At 35.6% G+C, this 21,694-nt stretch overlaps 1 protein-coding gene across 1 annotated transcript in view; it reads left to right on the plus strand.

Annotated features, from left to right (window-relative positions):
* The window catches only part of NDC80 (NDC80 kinetochore complex component), a 47,673-nt gene extending 27,328 nt beyond the window's left edge, over nt 1-20,345 (plus strand). Inside the window, exons 13-17 of the mRNA XM_032421343.1 lie at nt 2,497-2,586; nt 12,024-12,116; nt 13,352-13,482; nt 15,334-15,436; nt 19,940-20,345. Coding sequence (XP_032277234.1) covers nt 2,497-2,586; nt 12,024-12,116; nt 13,352-13,482; nt 15,334-15,436; nt 19,940-20,077 — 555 coding nt within the window. The 3' untranslated portion in view covers nt 20,078-20,345. The remainder of the gene's footprint in view (nt 1-2,496; nt 2,587-12,023; nt 12,117-13,351; nt 13,483-15,333; nt 15,437-19,939) is intronic.
* Nucleotides 20,346-21,694: the final 1,349 nt, after the last annotated feature.

Here is a 21,694-nt window from a genome sequence, read left to right on the forward strand (position 1 = left end):
TGAGGACTGAACATAGAAATAAAACTCTGAAACTTTTAATCTTCCTTTGTTTTGGTACTTAAAAGTCGCTATTGTACCGTCCTCTTTGGATTATAAAGCCTTTTCTTTCTCTCTACCTACTTTATTTACTTAGCTAACCAAAAGAAACTTTGATTATATTTAATATAGACACCAGGATTATAAAGAGAAAAACTACCTGACCCTTGCTCTTAAGTTGCTACTTAGAGAAGAGAAAGACATAAATAAATAATTGCTATATATGTGCTTTATTAGAGGTGTTTACAAGGTATGGTATTGAGATCAATTCTTCCCAGAATTGAGGGCAAAGAAAAGTGTCCACAGAGATGGTGAACCTGGAATGAAATCTTGAAAGTTGAGGTATTTATTGGGATGGTCTTTGGGGAAAAAGCTTCAGGCACAAGGACACACATTGAAGGCATGTGTGAAGGCATGAAATATAATAGGGCATTAAGTAACACCAGCAGTCAATAATGAAAAATCTGCACCTAATTTTTAAATGTGGCCAATGATGTAATTTGGAGAAAATTTTTAAATTGTTCTATTGCAACTCCTCAATTATTCACAGATTTTAGTATTTTAGTGGCCCCCTCAAAAATGACACTTTTCAAAATACATAGTTTTTGAATAAAGAATGTCAAAGTCTAAAGCTATGCATTTTTCCCTTGAGAATCATTCATTCATTCAATAAATTATTGATTAAGTACATACTATGCTCCATACCAGCTAGGTGCTGGAGATGAAATACCCAGAAAGATACAATTCCTACTTTTCCAGAGATCACAGTTTATTGGTGAACAGACTTTGATTAAATAAAGCTGGACTCATTTTCAACAGAAAAAACCCACCCAGTAAACATACAGTCTTTTACTGAATTGTTTCTTAAGCAGTAGCTAGGTAGGCAGGTAGACAGACAGGCTGGCAGCCAGATAGTTTACGCACCCACTATTTTGAGTAGTTTGACACTGATGCAAGAAAATAATTACCTGCATCAAATCAGTGTAGAAAGAATTACCCAATACAAAAAGAATTCACATTCTAAGAAAAGAGGGAAAGGCTTTATTGTGATCTCTGAAAATAGTTTTACATAATAATAGAACAATAAAAATAGAAATAGCATCCAGAAGGAGCAACCCCAACTGTTACAAGTAGTATTTGGAGAAAAGTTCTTAAAGAGGCATTGCATCCTTCAAAAAGGAGCAGCCAAAATTAAAACTCAGCAATAACTTCAAAAGACCTACTAAAAACATAGTAACACACAGGGTTTTCTTTTGGTGATGAAGATGACTTGGAATGAGAGGTGGTGTTTATACAACACTGAATGTACTAAATGCCACTGACCTGTACGCTTTAAAAGAGGTAGTTTTATATTAAATTCATTTTAACTTAATTATTTCAGTTTAATCATTTTAAAGTGTGAGTTTGACCTCAATAAAAAAATAATGATGGGAAACAATGAAGTACTGTGTTGAAAGAAAATTAGTAGAATAGAGGATAAACATAAGAAATACAAACAATAAGAGCTTCAAGGTTGGTGAACACATGGAGATGCAGGGCACACCCAGAGGGTATGGAAGCTCTGCACCCCTTCCAAGTACCTTGCCCTATGCATCTTTTCCGTCTGGCTGTTCCTGACTTTGATCATTCTTAAATGAACTGGTAAACACTTGCCTGTTCTGGACACCCACCTTGCTTTTATTCCCAGAACAACCCACCCTGGTGATCTCTCTGCAGTAGTATGTCGAGATCTTCCTGGTTCTTTTTGCAGTCTCAGAGTCTTCATTGTGTAACTTATTCAACCGACCCTGGCTGGTGGACATATGCTATGTTTCAAGTCTTGTGCTATTAAAACAGAATTCCAATGAATAGCAGAAAGAAGAAATACAAGCAGATAATTGTAAGATTAAACAGTTGAAAAGGATTAAGAGAAAAATATAAATTGTTTTCAAGAAAGATACTGCATTAATATAAGTGTACTTATAAAAAATGTTTAAATAATAGCAGTGAATCTCCAGAATCCATAAGCAAATCTAAAATTTTGCAAGTATTCAAAACCAAAAGCAATTTTTATTCTATAGTTATAGAAATTATTTATTGGCACTCATGGGTGGCTCAGTCAGTTGAGCATCATCTTGGTTTCTGCTTAGGTCATGATCTCAGAGTCGAAAGATCAAGCCCCATGAAAGATCAAGCCCTGCGTCAGGCTCCTCACTCAGCAGGGAGTCTGCTTGAGATTCTCTCCCTCTCCCTTTGCCCCTGCCCCTGCATGAATACTGTCTCTCTCTCTCTCTAATAAATCTTTAAAGAAAAAAATTACTTTTATTGCCTTATTTATAATGTATTAATTTAGTTTAAAAACATCATGGCTTCACTTTTTTTCCTCTAAAAGTGGCTCCTTCTATCACAATGTGTAGATGCCTTATGAGAAATTTTGTACTAGGTATATCGTATGTAACCATATTCCTATATATTTTATAGGTACCACTCAAGGAACTCTTGAACCAAACTGAAGAAGAAATTAATAAAGCTCTAAATAAAAAAATGGGGTTAGAGGATACTTTAGAACAGGTAAGTAACAAAACAGTTTTTAAAAGCAAAAATAAGATTTTTTAACACTTAAGTGTGGTTTGTAGTTTCTATGGAATGAATGTGTAGCTTTTAAGGAATGAATTTTTAATAAGATATTATGGAAAATGAGAATTGGGTATACCCTTGACTTAGAAACATTTGAAGTAATTTTTTAAATAACTTAAACATCTTAGGCTACACATATCATTGATGATGATACAATAAATTACTGAGTAAATTATCCTTGATTTTAAATGGAGAATTGCCTCCTTCAACTTGAGATAATTTAATATACTTTTTTTTTTTTTTTTAAGTTTTATATTAAGTAAATCTCTACACCCAACATGGGGCTCAAACTCAAGACCCTGAGATCAAGAGTTGCATGCTCTTCGGACTGAGCCAGCCAGGAGCCCCTTAATATCTCTTTATTCTATAAGGAATTTGAGATCGCTATCTTAAAAGTAGATATGTATCATTTGGGGCTTGAGGCTAAGTAGCCATGATAAATTAAGAGATTTTTATTAACCACACTTTTCATTCTGCACCATGAAATTCAGGGGAACTCAAATGCCTATAAAAGTCTACTTCCAAAAGTAGGTTTCAGAAAGTTCCTGCTTCTAAGATACTTGAAACATAAAATGACCAATATCCCTGAGAGAGATACTGATTCTATTATTGATTCAGTAACCTTTAAATATTGTTAAAGTTGATTAAGAAAAAGTTAAGAAGCTACTTCTCAACTGCACACAAAAGGTATTGTTTATATGACAACAAACAATTGAAGGAAAACCCTGGTTAATTCAGCTCTTCAAGAAGTATTATGGCATTTCAAGATTCCAAGATACAAAATCCTATCTTTACTCAGAATAGAAATTTGTTTTTCTCATCTGGAAATAAAACCTATGCATTTCACAAATTATGCAAGTAACCCACATTTTTTTCATGTTAACAAATTCTATCAAAACTTACTTTGTATTAGAAAGAATTCCCACTCCTCAAAAAAAATAGCAAATAGTTAACATTAGATAAGTGGGCAGTTTCATGATACTATTGTTATTATAATTGGGTTTCTGTAACATCACACAGTGGAAAGAAGATAAGGAATTATGACTGCTTTAACAGGTACTCTGCAGGTGTGAGGTCATTTAAGATGAAGTCTTCACTTAACTTCCTTCAGTTTGATTTCTCTCTTTTGTTGGAGTGGGCACTGAACCTGTAGACTTTCAAACTGACTTGAAACTTTTTAAAGGCTATAGGCAGGAAAACTTGGCGGGGAGGCCCGGAGGAGTTATAAAATGCCTACTATAGGTGGGGTACCTGGGTGGCTCAGTTAATCATCTGACTCTTAATTTCAGCTCAGGTCATGATCTCAGGGTCCTGGGATCAGGACTCCATGCTCGGTGGGGAGTCTGCTTGAGATTCTCTCCCTCTGCCCCCCTGACATGCTCATACTCTCTCTTTCTGTCTGTCTAAAATAAACAAATCTTTTTTTAGGGGCGCCTCAGTGGCTCAGTCTAAGCGGCTGCCTTCGGCGCAGGTCGTGATCCCAGGACCCTGGGATCGAGCCCCACATCAGGCTCCCTGCTCGGCGGGAAGCCTGCTTCTCCCTCTCCCACTCCCCCTGCTTGTGTTCCCTCTCTCGCTGTGTCTCTCTCTGTCAAATAAATAAATAAAATCTTTAAAAAAAAAATCTTTTTTTTTAAAAATGCCTACTATAGTATAGGCTAGGCCCAGTGTTAATATTCCAAAGATAAATATAACAAGTTTGAATGAAATATAAGCTCCCATTTGGAGAAAAAGACTGACCTGCAGTTACGCTAATCAGATTTGCATTTTTCAAAACCCATTTGGGCACAGAAAAAAGTGACTTGTGGGGAAGCAACTGAAATTGTTAAGAAGTTAAACCAAAGTATTACAGTAGAAATAGAAGGAAGGGGACAGGTTTAGGAAATGTTGAGGTAGACTCCAAGCATTTTTTGGCAGATGGTGAAAGCTGGGAAGGAAAGAAGTACCAACAGTAACTTCCATTTTTCCAGTGTGGGCAACCTTGGGGAGAAAAAAGTGAGTGCAGCTAACCAGCCCAGTACTAGAGATGTTGAGCTTGCTGTCTGCAGAACATAGCCATCCAAAAGAAAGCCGAAGCAATAGATTCAGAACATGGGGAGAGATTGTATCTGAAAATACAGATTTCAGAGTCTTTACCATATAGGTGGTACTTGAGCCCAAATGTGGGTGATATTTCTTAGACTATGTAGAGGAAAGTGGCAGAGGATTAAATCTTGAGAAACAGCACCACTTAAGAGATAGGCAAAGGAAGGAGGTTCTGGGAAAAACTCTTAGAAGTGGACAAGGAGCGCCTGGGCGGCTCAGTTGGTTAAGCGACTGCCTTTGGCTCAGGTCATGATCCTGGAGTCCCAGGATCGAGTCCCACATCGGGCTCCCTGCTCAGGAGGGAGTCTGCTTCTCCTTCTGACCCTCCCCCCTCTCATATACACTCTCTCTCTCTCTCTCACTCATTCTCTCAAATAAAGAAAATCTAAAAAAAAAAGGACAAAATAGTCGGAGAACAATCACAGGAGGAGAAATGCTATAAAAGCCAAAGTAAGGAAGACTTTTGAAAAAGCCCTGATTCTAACTAAATTTACTGTAGCAATTATTTCACATTATATACATATATTAAATCATAATTTTGTACACCTTAAACCTATACAATGGTATATATTCAGTTATGTCTTAAAACTAGGGGGAAAAGAAGGAAAGATCAGTAATGTTTCATATGCTTCAGAGACTAAAGACTAAAACAGTTTTTAAAATTTGACAGTTTGGGGCACCTGGGGGGCTCAGTCGTTTAAGCATCTGCCTTCAGGTCAGGTCATGATCACAGGGTCCTGGGATTGAGCCCCGCATCAGGCTCCCTGCTCCGTGGGAAGCCTGCTTCTCCCTCTCCCACTCCCGCTGCTTGTGTTCCTTCTCTTGCTGTGTCTCTCTCTGTCAAATAAATAAATCTTTTAAAAATTTTTAAAAATTTAAAAAAAATAAAATTTGACAATTTAACCAAATTAAGATAGCATAAGGTAAAACAGCTATTTGAAATAGTAATGGTTAAACATAAATTAATGAATTAAAATAACTAAATGTTAAATAAAATTTCAACTGAGTAAATTTAAAGATTTAATTGGCTTTATTTAGCAAGTCAGAAATTGGGCAGCATCCCATTTAACAATTAGACAAGAGCTCCAAAGGACTACAGAAAGGAAAACAATTTTTAAGCCAGGACAAGGAAGTCATAAACTAAAAAAAAAAAAAAAAATTATTTCAGGCAAGATTTCATTTCTTCCTTTGAAAGACAAAAGGGTCTTATTAGGGGGCTCCTGGGTGGCTCAGTAGTTAAGTGTCTGCCGTCGGCTCAGGTCATGATTCCAGGGTCCTGGGATCCAGCCCCGCATCGGGCTCTCTGCTCAGCGGGAAGCGTGCTTCTCCCTCTTCCACTCCCTCTGCTTGTGTTCCCTCTCTTGCTGTCTCTCTCTGTCTGTCAAATAATAAATCTAAAAAATAAATAAATAAAAATAAAATTGCTTTGCTGGAGACTTGTAAGCATGGTATACAGATCAAGCCCCGCATCCTGGCTGCCTGCTCAACCGGGAGTCTGCTTTTCCCTCTCCCTACCCTCCCCACACCCCCTACCCCCCGCCACGCCCCCACGTGCACTTGAGTTCTCTCTCCTCTCTCAAATAAATAAGTAAAATCTTTAAAAAAAAAAAAAAACTCTTAAATTCATTCCAGTCTTACAACCCTGACCACACATAGAATGTCTTTCCCTTATTATTTCTAGCAGTTTTAATTACACATATTAGAATTTTTAACCCTTAGAAACTTTTAATTTCTAGTGAAATCTAAGAAGTAAGAAATTATAAACTGTCTTTTACATTACCATTCTGTGGATTAGCAGACTAATAAATACTTTTTTGTGATTTCTAAAAATGTGCTTTCTCACAGAAAATTTGTCAGCAGCATAACACGTTTATTAGTAAATCCACATATCTTTCGTTCCTATGTAAAAGGAAGTAAAAAATGGATAAACCAATATTCAGTAATTAATGTGTTAGTATTTTATCTTATTTGGAAATGATCTGAATAGTGAATGAATTTAATTTAACTGATCATTTAACTTAACCTAGCAAAACAAAGTTTCCAGGTTACCAAAAAGATTTGGGGAAACTATTTAAAAATTCACCTAAAAACTTTTTATCTTTTTACATCCATTTAATTTACTTGTTCTTTACTATATTAAGATTACCCACCAAAACTTCATTAGACATTAGACAAAGTCAGCCATCATCCCAAGCTAAATTTTCTTGCTGACAAATTTTGTAAGAGATAACATAAACTCATTTGATCGATAAACCCAGGTGGAATCAGACTTGTATGTATTCATGTTATTCAATGTTGATAACTTGAAAGAAAAGCTTATTTTAATTAAATCAAACAAACTTAAGCTAACTTTAATATTGAATATTTTCTTAGGTGATGTGAATTCAGAAAGCATTTGGGTTAGTTTCCATTGTATTTTTAACTTTTTATGAATACTGAATTTATTTAAGCACTTATTTTAAGTCAATTAAATAGAGCTTTTTTACACACTAATTTACAGTAATACCATCCAGAGGGAGAAAAATACCACACACCTTTAACACACATATAACAGACACACATAAACATAGACAGATGTAAACAGAGACCTTATTGCTTTTGTTTTACTAGTTAAAAAGAATTTGTATCTAAGTTGCTTTTCTGGTAGATGGATTAAGTTAAGGCTACCTGCTTGGATGGCTTAAACTAAGTTTTGAATAATGTTTTCTTTTTTCATTTTTTTCCTGATAAGAATTACCTCCCTGAAATTGTACTTTAACATTTACATCTCAAAGGCACAGGGAAAGAGAATACAAGTTACAAGGCTTTTAAAATAAATAAGGGAGGTTTGGGGACTGGTAAAAAGAAATAGATGAACTTTGAAATGCTTCTAGAGCTGCATTTCTAGTTTTGTAAAGAAGTGAGTAAATTTGAAGATCTAATTGGCTTTGTTCAACAATTCATGAATCAGGTAGCATCCCATTTAGCAAATAGAAGAGCGCTCCAAATGGCTACAGAAAAGGAAAGAGACTAGAGGCACACAGTTGAGAAGCCTAATAGTATCCTGAAGGATAAATGGTAAAAACTCAAACCAAGGCTATTGCAGTAAGGATGGAAAAGAGAGATTTAAAGATTGAAACAATGTAATTTAGTGGTCCATTTGGATGTGGGGCCCGCGGGACTCGATCCCATGACCTGAGCCAAAATCAGAAGTCAGGCACTTAACCGAATGAGCCACCCAGGTGCCCCTGAAGATTTTTAAGTCAGGGCATAACACCCTTGTATTTTAGTTAGCCCATAATGTTGGCATTTTGAAGGCTAATTTAGAAGTACATGAAACTAGAGGCACACAGTTTGGAAGTCTAACAGTATCCTAAGTGATAAATGGTAAAAACTCAAACCAACGCTATTGTGGTGAGGATGGAAAAAAGAGATTTAAAGATTGAAACAATGTAATTTAGTGGTCCATTTGGATGTGAAGGTTAAGGAAGAGAGAAATTAAGAATGTTCCGGTGTCTAGCTTTGGTATATGATGTTAAAGAAAAAGAAAAATTATTCATGACACTTGTTAAAGGAAGTAAGGTAGACTTCATTCAAGGGGGACTATTACAAAGAGGTTTTCTAGTAGGTGAGAGAGATTAGGCTCAACTCCAAATACAACAACAACAAAAAAGGGGAATTTGTAACCAAGGAGAGTAGGGTACAGATCAGTAGATAAAGTATGACTGAGAAGAAACTCTAGGGGTAAAGGACAATACTATCTAAACCAACCTAATAGTGTTCTTGCTGAAAGCAGGCCAAGGTGATCAGATATCAGCTGGAGGATGTTGGAGGAGGAGGGACTTGAGTAGATATTGAGGTTAGGGATTCTGATTAAACTGTCTTAAGCATTGTTCTTACTAAAACTGGACAATACAAAGACAAACACAGAAGCCAAAAAGTCAGCCTCTTTGAGAAGACAGTTCAGAAGAGCTGAGTAGTTTGGTCAAGGAGAGAATCTTTTGGTGGTAATGTTCTAGAGCCTTGATAAAGAATACAAGAGAAGGGTGTAGAAGAAAGAATTTCAGGCTGGGATATGCTGAGATTCAGATCTCTAGAATATCAGAGTGGAGAATGTCCTGTAGGCAGTTGGAGTGTGTACATAGATATAAATAGGTATTTCTTAGCATGCAGTTAATTAAAGCCAGGAGATTTCCCAGGTGTGAAAATGAAAGAGCAAGCTCTCCCAAGTGAGCAGATGAGAATACAGCCAAGATCAGAATCCTGGGAGCACATCCACAACCAAAGTACAAGCAGAGAAAGAGAAACCTATAAGGAAGAATTAGAAGGACCTCCCAAGACTTAAAGAAAAAACTAGGAGTTTCCATGGTCGTAGAAACCAAGGAAGGGGATTTCAGAAGGGAGTGATCAACTATATATGTTACTCAGATATCAAATAAGATTAAGTCTGAAAGATGTTCATTGACTTTAATAATTAAGACGTTAATGGTGACCATTACAAAAGCGACTTCATGAAGCAGAGGAGCCAGAAAGCATATTGCTGTGGATTAAAGTTTGAATGGTAGTAGAAGATACTATAGTATGAATAGTCTACTTCCAGGGAATGCTACAAATTAGACCATCACAAAAGTTTGAGTCTAAGGAGAAAAGATGGAACAGTAGTTAGAAAGTGGTGTATGGGAAAGATTTTCATTTTTGGAGGGGTGGGGGAGGGGCTTGTTTGGGTTTAAAGATGAGAGAGTTAGAGTTCAAGGGAAAGAGGGTAAAGTTTTAAAAATTAGGAGGGAAAGGGATTGATGGATTGAATGTGGTTCATGAAGAAATACTAAGGCTTGGGGTCTAGAGAAGAGCTGAAGTGGTTGTTTCTCCTCATGAGGAAAATGGGTATCCTGCATCCCGAAACTGATTGGAAGGAAGAAGGAAAAAGTCTCATACAAGTATTTTGGTTGATGGGAGGCAGGAAGTGATGGAAATCCAATCTAGTGGCTTATGTCTTCTCAATGACAGAAGAAAAAAAATTAACTACAGTAACTAATGATATCTTATTTGCTTATCAGCTGCTGGACAGTTGTTTATTGAATGAATGAAAGAAATACTGGAGGAAGTATACCAAATATTAATAGCAGTTCTTTGGGATTATAGAATTATTAGTAATTGTTATTTTCCTTACTTTTTCCCATATTTATCACAATGGAAATGTATATTTTTGTAATGGGGTCGGGGAGGGGGGAATGTTTAATTGGTGAAACTTTAGTAAAGCTCACATGAAAGTTAGAAGCTGCTCAGAGATTAAGTAAACATGATTTTGACCAAATGTGACTTCCTAGTGGAAGTTCTGATTATTTGGGTATCCAATGGTCTTACTGCAAGTAAATTTAATGAAACAACTTGTTTAACTTAGCACTTACTTCAGAAGTAACATATCTTTAGACTGGAAGTTTATAGTGTAGGGGTCAAGGGCGAATCACCCCAAGATGTGCCACTCTGGCATGCAGCTTATTTAGTATATGTGCTGCCGAAGCAAGCACTGGCATGCAGCTTATTTAGAACTGAAAATATTCAAGACCCAAAAGACTCAGGAAGAAACATTGATCTCCACCTAACCCCTAACTGCCTAAAAGAATTTAAAGGACCTCCTCCCAGAAGGGAGCTATCACCATAGCTAACTACAGTATAATATAAACTAAGGATGGTAGACAGGGAGGAACTTTAGCAGTCTCTTTCTTAAAATTCCTCTCTATGTCCCATTTGTGTCTGTGTGGCCCAGCAAACATTTGTTTACCAAACGTTTACTCTTCCATCTTCCTATGAATTGCTTTCCTTTTCTTGAAATCCCAGACCCCTACCCTCTTATCTTTAGTTCAGGATGACAAATATACTGCATTTTGCTTGTCTTTAGAATCTCATGTCTTTGTGGATTCCCCATACATACAAAATTATATTTGACTTGCTCCTGTTAATCAGTCTCATGTCACTTTAATTCTTAGACCAGCCAAAAGAACCTTAAGGGTAGAGAAAAATGTTTCCTGCTAAAGAATAGCTTTCGTAACTCTAGAGGGAGAGGAGAAAGAGAATCTTAAGCAGACTCCATGCCCAACACAGGGCTCGATCCCACGACCCTGGGATCATGACCTGAGCTGAAATCAAGAGTCAGATGCTTAACCAACTGAACCACCCAGGCACCCCTCTAGTCTTTAAATAACTTGAAAGTCAGGTGGTGTAGAAAAAGTCCTTGGAGTTAGAACATCTAGGTTGGAGTTCTGGGCATATGCTTGCTGCATGATCCTAAGTGAATAGCATTCATTCTAGCCAACTCTTCTCATTTGTAAAATAGGAAAGGAATATCCCTTACAAAGAGACTTTTGATAATTGAATGAGAAGTATATGCAAGTTTATCTAATAAATATATAGTCATTTTACCATCTTATCGTATACCAAATAACAATTGCTTTACTGAATTTTTCCCAAAAATATGTATATGTAATTGTTTTGCAAATTCATATATGTTTTGAATCATCCTTTTAAAGAAAGATCCAGCTTATATATACCTTTTGCTATTTTCTATTTCCTACAGCAAATATCTTCTTGGTCTAGCTGGAAAACATTCCATATTAATTACTGGTATCAACTGGTATTAGCTGTATTAGCACTTGTTGGCAGGAAATGAACTTTGGAAACACTTTTTTTCTTTAGTTTTGGTTTCAACAGATCTTAAAGCTCAGACTTTAATAAGATTAAATGTGTTTATTACTCTTTGGAAGAATGCATTGACTAATAACCAGTTAGCAAACATCCAATAAAATCAATATGAAAACCTCTTTAACATCCTAGAAAGTAAACACACAAATGGAAAGCTAGATAACTAATAAAAGAGATCAAATCTAAGTAAAGCTAGACTTCAAAACTAGAGGGCAAAAACAACTTATATGTGTTAATATAAAAATGTTAAGAGTGTATATAACACATGTAATATTTATGTAATATATATGAGAGCTTAAAAATACTCCCACAGCAACTAGTGGAAAAGTTACTTGTATCCTTCTTTTACTGAGAATTAAGCCAGATTTTTGATTCCTATCAAATGCCACTCTGCATTTAAGTATTGTACATTTAAAAAATAATAGGTTTTTTGTGTGTTTGTTTTTATTTAACTCCTTTCTGGGGAATAATAAATTCTGGGAACAAATGATAGGTGAGAATCCAAAAGGACTAGAAATAACATGGTCAGTCAATAATATGAAAGTTTTATAACTAAAATGTTTTTGATGTATGGTTATGATTTCTCAACCAAAGTTTTATTCTCCAAGTTAAATACAATGATAACAGAAAGCAGGAGAGGTGTAAGAACTCTGAAAGAAGAAGTTCAAAAGCTGGATGATCTTTACCAACAAAAAGTTAAGGTAAGAACTTTGCCACAGTTTGTATAGGTGAACCTTGACCTGTTCTGACATCTAACTAAATCTTTAAGCTATATCCTATAACTTGTGTTTAAGTTTATTCTAATCTTCTGAAGTTTATTATAAGGAGTTTTTTTTCCAGGATTTTTTTCCTGGAATTGGGCTGTTTCACACTAGAACACGTTTACTGTTCCATTAATATTTTAGACTTGAATATGAGATTCTGTATCCTTGTAAGACCAAAACATGTTTTAAATATAATCTCTTCTACCTTTTATAGAAATTTACTGTTAAGCACTCCTAAAGCATAAACCTCAAATAAGGCTTCGTTATATGATTGCCTGTAAAGAGTCATTGCAAACTGACAACTATCTTGGCCAAATTCCAAAGATCATTTATATGAAATTTGGAATGTAGGTAAAATAATAGGATTCATTTCCCACCACCTCTAATCCATCCACCTCTGGCCAGCATTTTACTTAGGGAAGCACTCAGATGACTGTTCATTACCACTTATATAACTTAGGTGAAAATTTTAGTCATACCAATATTTTTTACTTAGTTACACCAACAAAGTATTAGGAATTGAAAACTTTCTCTTGGCCTTGTAGTGTACTTAGGGCCTATACATTTTGTTAAGCAGTGAGAAAATTTTAGAAAACACATGACAGTAATATGATCTACCTGTGAAATATGAGGCAATTGGTAATCATTTTTGTTCTTTTATATGTTGTCCATGACAGTACTTGCATTTTTCCTTTTTAAAGCACTTCAGTGAAAGGCTTTCATATTTCATCTTAAAAAACTTAGGAGTTGATGACTTTGGGCTCCTTTGCCTGTGCATAATGAATACATATGTGAAATAAAGGTAGTGTGAAAGTTACCCACATTTTTGCATATAAAAAGGCCTCTTGATGATCATAGGAAATATTTAAATCAGTATCCTAAGGTTTCCTATAGTACATACTTGAAAATACTGCTGAATGAATTCTATATAGGCCTATTGAGAAGGTCATATTTAGGTTTACAGTATAAAATTCCCAAAGGAGCATTTTAAAATCTCTTACATGTAAAACAGTACACATTCTGAGAATACAAATGATGATGCAACCTGATTTTTTTTTAATGTGTTACATATATATGGTATGTGGAGTATATTTAGTATATGGAGTAGTGTAGTATATGGAATATACGGAACATAAACTTCAAAAACCATAACCATGCCCTTATCTTGATAGGAAGCTGAAGAAGAGGACAAAAAATGTGCCAGTGAGCTGGAGTCCTTGGAGAAACACAAACATCTGCTGGAGAGTGCTGTTAACGAGGGCCTCAGTGAAGCTATGAATGAATTAGACGCTATTCAGCGAGAGTAAGTTCATGTAACCAAGATTTATAATGTTTATTTTCAGATTAATTATTTAACATTTCTGTAAAACTAGATCTATGTTTATTAGCTTTAATTTATATTATAGAGCAATTTGGGGAAGAAGAGGTAACAAAAAGAGCTTGTAACTTGAAATACTGTCCCTAAACATATTCTGCTACTATTAGAGCTCTTGGCCCCTAAGAAATCATTCATTTTTACATCTAATTAATAAGCGGCTTTTAAACCCTGAAAACAGCATAAAATTTTCAATCAACTGAAATACTTTGTTTGTTACTATTTTTAAGATATTTATACTTTCTAGAAATTATGTATATAGTAAACTATATACTATAAATTGTATGGTCATTCTACTGTAACACTGTATGTGCCCTCATAATAATCACCACACTGCAAAATCATGCAGTAAAAAATCAGGACTTATAGTAAAATTGGGATTGGGCACAACACTTAAAATCTCTGTCAGTGACACACATAAACAAAAGATGGGAACCTAACTAAAATGTTAGCACAATTGTACACATGTTAAATGGTTGAGAAATACATAATTGCTATGATAAATATGACACTATCTTAAAGAGACCTGAAGTTTGCCTGGGGAAAGGGGCATTCAAAGGGTTGCAGCTTGTAAATTATTGAGATGAGGTAGAAGGATTATCTGAAATCAGATGGAAAGTTTTAATACCAGATGTGGATGCATGTGACTCATCACATAATGCAATGAACTGAGGGAGCTGGTACATATTTGAGGTGTGTGTTTATATGTTTTGTGTATTCCTTTGCATCTGGATTCAGCTGAGTGCAGTTTTCTGCATTCACCTAGTGTTTCTCAAGAAGGAAATGGCATAAGGACACCTGTTGACTCAGTTGGAAAAACATGCAACTTTTTTTTTTTTTTTTTAATAGCATGCAACTCTTGATCTCAGGATTGTGAGTTCAAGCCCCACATTGGGTGTAGAGATTACTAAAAAAAATAAATAAATAAACTTTTAAAAAAAGGAAAGAGATGGCATAAACAGATACAAATTTTTGCATTATGGTCAAATTGCTATGTAATATATCAACCCAACTGGAACAAATACGTATTTCCAAACAAACAGCAGAACTAACTGTATGTGTTACATTTCTTAGTTCTTCATTGTCAAGTTTTCCCTCTTGCTTTCCCTTATTATTTTAAAACTTACATTGGAAGAGTTTTAGCCACATTGTGTATTAACAGTAACTAAATGGTGACATCCCTTTTTTAAAGAGTATTCTGCCTTTGTGTATATAATTCTCTCATGAAACCTATATAAAGTCAATATACTGAATAGTTAATCCATAGGCTCTTTTTTTAGAAGTCTTAATTAAGTGGCCCTCAACTAAAAAAATCTGACTTTGAGGTTAGAAGTACAATCCTTAAGAAAAATCACACCTCTTCATTTGCTTATTTGTAGTTTAGGGATAAAAAACTCAGCTGAAGCATTTTTTTTTTGGCTGCAGTCTGTTTTTAATTTGAATTTGCATGCCTAAAAGTGAGACTCCCACTCCCCTATTCAAATGTATTGAATGCCTTCTCCCTGAAAGCATTTAAGTTTACAGTCCTTTTGGAGACTCAATCAAGACCATTTGCTCCCAAGTTTTATATGTTAAAGCACAAGGTTTTGGTGCTGTTTTGTTCTGTTGCTTGCAAAAGATCTTTGAAAATTTTTTTCTGTTTTAATTGTTGAGAAGCAAACAGCACAAATACCAAGCATAGTCTGGTTTTATTGAATATGAAAAGGAGAAGTGAGCTAACTAGAACTGATGCATTAGGTTTTTTCATAGATAACTCAAACAAGAGTTTTTATTCTACAGATACCAACTAATTGTGCAAACCACAACTGAAGAACGACGAAAAGTGGGAAATAACTTGCAGCGTCTTTTAGAGATGGTTGCCACACATGTAGGGTCTGTGGAGGTAAGTGTATGAAGGTCTTTCCTACATTCTAATAAAGCTTTTTAAAACTACATTTCTGTTTTGTTTCTACAGAAATTAAATGATAAATTTTATTTCTGTGGAAAATATGTTCTAGTAAAAAGTTATCAAAAGAGTCCTTTTTAGTGGTGTGAAAGGAACATCTGCATTTCATAAAGCAATCTGTTCACATAAACAACATATAATGGTATTTATTACATCAGTAGTATATAATGATGTGCCAGGCCACATTCTATATGCTGAAAACATATCAGCACATTTAAGATTTCATTAAGATTAAGATGAAAGAGCATGTGTTATGACAAATATTTTTCCTTTCCGTTAATTTCATGTAAAGTACTGGTAAAATATAGAATGAAGTACTTAAATGAAACATGAAGCATAGCTTAAAAGTTCAACAATAATACTATTTCTCCAACCTGCTGTACAGAGCCTAGAAGCCAAGATGAACTGCTAAACTTTAAAATTCCTGGATAGTGGCGCCTGGGTGGCTCAGTTGTTAAAGTGTCTTGCCTTTGGCTCAGGTCATGATCAGGTCATGGTCCTGGGATCGAGCCCCGCATCAGGCTCCCTGCTCCACGGGAAGCCCGCTTCTCCCTCTCCCCCTGCTTGTGATCCCTCTTTCGCTGTGTCTCTCTCTGTCAAATAAATAAATAAAATCTTAAAAAAATAAAATAAAATTCCTGGGTAGTCTATTAGGTGATAATATTATATTTCCAATTGTGAATGGTTTAAGAGAAAAAAACCTCATTTGTTAGGTTTCCATTTATTGAAAACAGAGCATGTGATATCCTACTTCCCCTCCCCTCCTTTCTCCTGAAAGACATTGAACTGCATTTTCTTGTTTGCCAGTGTTCTTCACTGCTTGGTGAAAAGAACTAAGAAAATATGCTGGATCCTACATCAGAAAACCTGGATTCTCCCCACTTAGTGGCTCTATAACCTTTCATAGACTCTTTTTCAATCAGTATTGTTAATTTGAATGACAGACCAGATAATTATATGAGTAATTACTTTCTTGTTCTCTCAGGGATGATGTATAATAAATGCATAAGAGGAAAATTCATTCACAGTCTATGATGGTTGGCTCAAATTGAGAAAATCTGTTTATATGTATCATTTTGCTTCTTTTGGTCTTCACTTCTTCATCTGTATAATGAGAGGGTTGTACTAAATCATTGCCAACATCCTTTGCATCTCTATTATCTGTAACAATTAGTTTGACCTCAGTGTTAATCCAATAGTGATTTATCACGAGGGATTTATGTGAAAGGTAACCACAACTGTTAAAGTTTTAATCAGTTAACATGAAGTTAGATTTGAAACCCTAATGATAGATTATTACTTTTATTTGCTATTTAGTTCATTGTTGTTCAAGATCAGACTGCATTTACAGAGCACTTACTTTGCACTATGTAAAATTCACAATTAGCCAGTGAACTATGGAAGGAGCCCCTAAAGTCAACCAATCATCTTTAAAACCTAATGTGGGGAAATTTTACAAGTGATAAAATTAGACTAGAGAAAACAGAGGACTGTGGATCTAGTGGTATCTTCAGATGGGATATTTTTCCTCTGAGCTAAAACTTTTCTTTGAGCAGTTCCTGATTGGAGCCCCATGCAGGTCCTGTATGTGGCTTGATAGTCTAGCCTAGGAGACAGCAAACTACAGCCCACAGACCAAATTGTGCCCACGGGCTGCTTTTGTAAATAAAGTTTTATTGGAACACAGATACTTCATTCACTTCCATACTCTTTATGGTTGCATTCCCACTACACTGGCAGGGTTGAGCAGTTGCAACAAAGGCCATTTGGCTTACAAAACCTAAAATATTTGTTATTTGGCCCTTTACAGGAAAAGGTTGCTGACTCCTGTTCCAGACTCCTACCTCCTTGAAGGGCACAAAATCTTTTTTGTCTGTTTAGATGTTAAGAAATTATTATAAAGCTACAATAACGAACCCATTGTAGTACTGATGCATATAAACCAAGCTCTGATTCAGAGTCCAGAAAAAGATGGATGAGCATAGACAGGAAACTAATTTATAAGAGAGGTTGTATTGCAGACTAGTGGGGTAAAATGAATTGTTCAATTAATGGAGTTGGGATTCCTACCTAGACAAAAATCACTTCAAGATGGATTAAAAAATTAACGTGAGGCTAAATTTATTTTTTTTAGAGAGAGAATGAGGGCTGGGGAGAGGGGCAGGGGAATAGGGAGAGAGAATCTTAAGCAGGCTCCACTCCAGTACAGAGTCCGATGTGGGGTTCCATCCCACAACCCTGAGGTCATGACCTGAGCTGAAATAAAGAGTCAGACATTTAACTGACCGAGCCACCCAGGCACCCCAATGTGAGACTAAATTTTTAACTTTTAGAAAAATTATAGACACTGTCTTTACACCTCAGGAGTTGTAAAGGAGTTCTTAAATTAGACATGAGTTAAAACCACAAAAGAAATTATTTGTAAATTCAGCGTTGTTAAAATTAAGATCTCTACATCAAAAGACAAAGAAAGACTAGAGGGGCACCTGGGTGGTTCAGTTGGTTAAGCTTCTACGTTCGGCTCAGGTTATGATCCCAGGGTCCTGGGATCAGCCCCGCAAACAGCTCCCTGCTTATCAGGGAGTCTGTTTCTCCCTCTCCCTCTGCCCCTCCCCCCCATCACTTTCTCTCTCAAAATAAATAATGAAATCTTTAAAAAAAAAAAAAAAAAGAGTGGAAAGACAAGCCACAAAACAGTAAATGATATTTTTTGATAGTCTAGCCTATCAAATGATATTTTTTAAAACAACTAATAGCATCCAGATATATAATGACCTCTGGAAAATAAGTACAGAAGGTGGGCAAAAGACTTGAATGGGAATTTCACAGAAAGCTAAGGTGGCCAATAAACAGGAAAAGATCTACCACTTCCCACCCTCAGGAAATTGGCAAAAAAAATTAAAGTTTGAGAATACAAAATGCTAGCAAGAACATGGAGGAATGCAAGTTTTCATTTATACTGCAGGGGTTGTAAATTGATGTTAACAATCTTAGGAAACAATTTGGCAATCCCTAATAAAATGGTGCAATTCCATTCTAGGTATTTAATTAAATGTTTACACTGTGTGCTGGAGTAATGTACTAGGTTGAATAGTATCCTCTCAAAATTCATGTGTATCCAGAATCTCATCATGTGACCTTATTTGAAAATAAGGTCTTTGTGGATGTCATTAGCTAAGATGAGGTCATACTAGATTAGGGTAGGTCCTCAATCTAGGGACCGGTATCCTTATAAGAGTTTGTGTGAAGATGGAGGCAGAAATTAGAGTGACACAGCTGTCAGCTAAGGATTGCCCAGAACTGCTAAAAGCTGGTAAGAGGTAAGGAAGGATTCTTCCCTAGAGCCTTCAGAGAAAGTGGCCCAGTCAGTATCTTGATTTTGGACTTCAAGCCTCCAAACCTGAGAAAATAAATTTCTGTTGCCTTAAGCCATCTAGTATGTTGAAATTTGTTATAGTATAATTGAAATAGTAAAAAATATAACCCAGTATATTAGTTTCCTGTTACTGCTATAACAAATTACCACCAACTTAATGGCTTAAAGCAACACATTTATTTCCTTATATATCTGGAGGTCAGGAGTATAAAATGGGCCTCCCAGACTGCAATCTTTCTAGAGACTCTAGGATGGAATTTATTTGCCTTTTCCCTTTTATGGAACCATCTATCCCCCCTTGGTTTGCAGCCTCTTCATCTTCAAAGCCAACAGCACAACATCTTCTATCCCCTCTGACCACTCTTCTGTCCTTACATTTTCTCTCTCTGACTCTCACATTGACATTGCTGATTCCCTCTTACCAGGACCCCTGTGATTACATTGGACCCACCAAGACAATGCAGAATGATCTCCTTTTCTCAAACTCCTTAATCACATCTGTCAAGTTCCTTTGCCCTGTAAGATAATGTATTCACAGGTTCTGGGGATTAGGCCATGGACATCTTTGAGGAGGCTGCTATTCAGCCTACCACACCTGGAAATAAATTAAAATTCATTAATAGTAAAATGGATAAATAAATATTGATATATTCATGCAATAGAAAACTGTTTGGCAGTACATGAATAAACGAACTATCTGCATTAACATCAATGAATCAAAACACTGAGTGGAAAAAAGTCATAGAGTATTATATTTAATATCATTCAGTAAATATGAATGTTAAAACCAGGTACCACTAAACTATATTGTTTAGAGATACATACATATCAGTGTGGGGTGGGGGGGTAAAAGTATAAAGAAAAGCAAAACATCGTTGAGAGTGGTTAGCTCTGGGAAGAAAAATGGGGATATGATTAGGAAAGGGCACAAAAAGGGATTCAAGAGTATCCCTTAAATTTCCTGTTCTAACAAATGTTACCACTTGTTTGTATATTTCACAATTAAACTCTTTCTAAAAGAATTTAATGTTTTTTCATTAACAATTGCTCATTGTTTTCACTAGAAATATCTTGAGGAGCAGATTGCTAAAGTTGATAGAGAGTATGAAGAGTACGTGTCTGAAGATCTCTTGGAAAATATTAGAGAGATTGGAGACAAGTATAAGAAGAAAGCTGCTCTAATTAAGCCTTCTGATGAATGAAGATAAAATATTGATTAAGCAAGGACTTTATTAACAGTGTAAATTTTTAAATGTCCTCTGTAGGTTTGAAAAATCTCTAACATATCTTATCCCACTCCTTACAATGAAGTCTTATGACCATATCTTCCCAAGCCTGTGAAATATTTTTATATCTTTTATAAATCTAGTTCATTAATTTAAACTATGTATAACCTGAAATTATGATAACTTGTTTTTTTGTTATCTTTAGATGTGAAAGACTAGTTATATTATGTATCCAGAGTTAATAAAATTATATCGACAAAGTGTGTTTTCCCCTGATTTCTCAACCTAACTTCAGATGGTTAGAAGATAGTTATTTTGATCTAAACCAGGAATCAGCAAACTGTGGGCCAAATGCAGTCACATCCAATCATTGATATATCATCTATGACTGCTCTCACTCTATAGTGGCAATGTTTATTATATGCGACAGAGACCATATGGCTGCAGAGCCAAAAATGTGTACTATCTGGCTCTTTACACAAAGTTTGCCAATCCCTGGTATAAGCTATACAAAGGTTGGGGCTCTTTAAAAAATGTAGTCCAACTCATTCCTTATTCAGAGCCAAGAAGCTAAATTTCTTTCTGGCTTCATGCCACCATTACTCTGAAATGAGCAGAAGAATATGGAATGTGAAAATCAGAAGAAATAATAAAATAGTTCAATCCCCTCATTTTAGAGATGAGAATTCATTTCTAGAAATGTTCTGATTTACCTCTGGTCACACCTCTTTGTAGGGGTAGAAGTCACACAGGAACTTACTTGTAACAGTACACAATCCTGACTGTGTACAGCCAGCCACAGGAGCTGTAAGATAGGAATTTTCTGGATGGTGAGGAAGTCATGTTAGAACGTAAGATTATTTGGTCTAAATTGTTAGGAAGCGCCTCACATTCAGCTGATATCTGCCCCTAGTTGAACTTTCTATTCAAAGTTATTACAACTCATGCAAGTCAAAATGAAGAGCATGATAAAATGAAATGAAACAATATAAAAACCCAAAATGGAATTCCACCAAAGCTTTTTGGAAGAACAGCATGCAGCCTGAGAGGGTGGGATGAACAAAAACAGGTTATAGTTAGGAGATAATAGGACAAGATTAATAGTTGCCAATGTACTCAAGAATCTTGGCCATTAACATCCAACAGAACTTTCTTCAGTGATGGAAATATTTTATCTGCACTATCCAGTATGATACCAGCCATATGTATCTATTGTGCACTCAAATGACATCTGTTTATGACAAAGACAACTCAGACTTTGCCTCTCAAAGTGTGGTATGGAAACAGCAGCATTAGCATCACCAGGGAGTTCGTGTTTTAGTTAAAAACACAGACTCTTGGCCCCACCCAAACCTACTGAATCAGAATCTGAACTTTTTATAGTGTATTGACATAAACTATACTTATTTAAATTTTTCGTAAGTTTTGACATCCATATACACCTATAAAATCATCACAAACTGATGAATATATCCATCACCACTAAAAGTTTCCTTGTGGCCCTTTGCAATCTTGTCTCTTTCCCCTGACACTTGCCCATCTATCCCCAGGCACGCACTGATCTCCTTTCTGTTATTACGGATTAGTAGAATA

This window comes from Phoca vitulina, unplaced genomic scaffold, assembly GCF_004348235.1.
Source record: "Phoca vitulina isolate PV1807 unplaced genomic scaffold, GSC_HSeal_1.0 scaffold24, whole genome shotgun sequence".
NCBI lineage: Eukaryota > Metazoa > Chordata > Mammalia > Carnivora > Phocidae > Phoca > Phoca vitulina.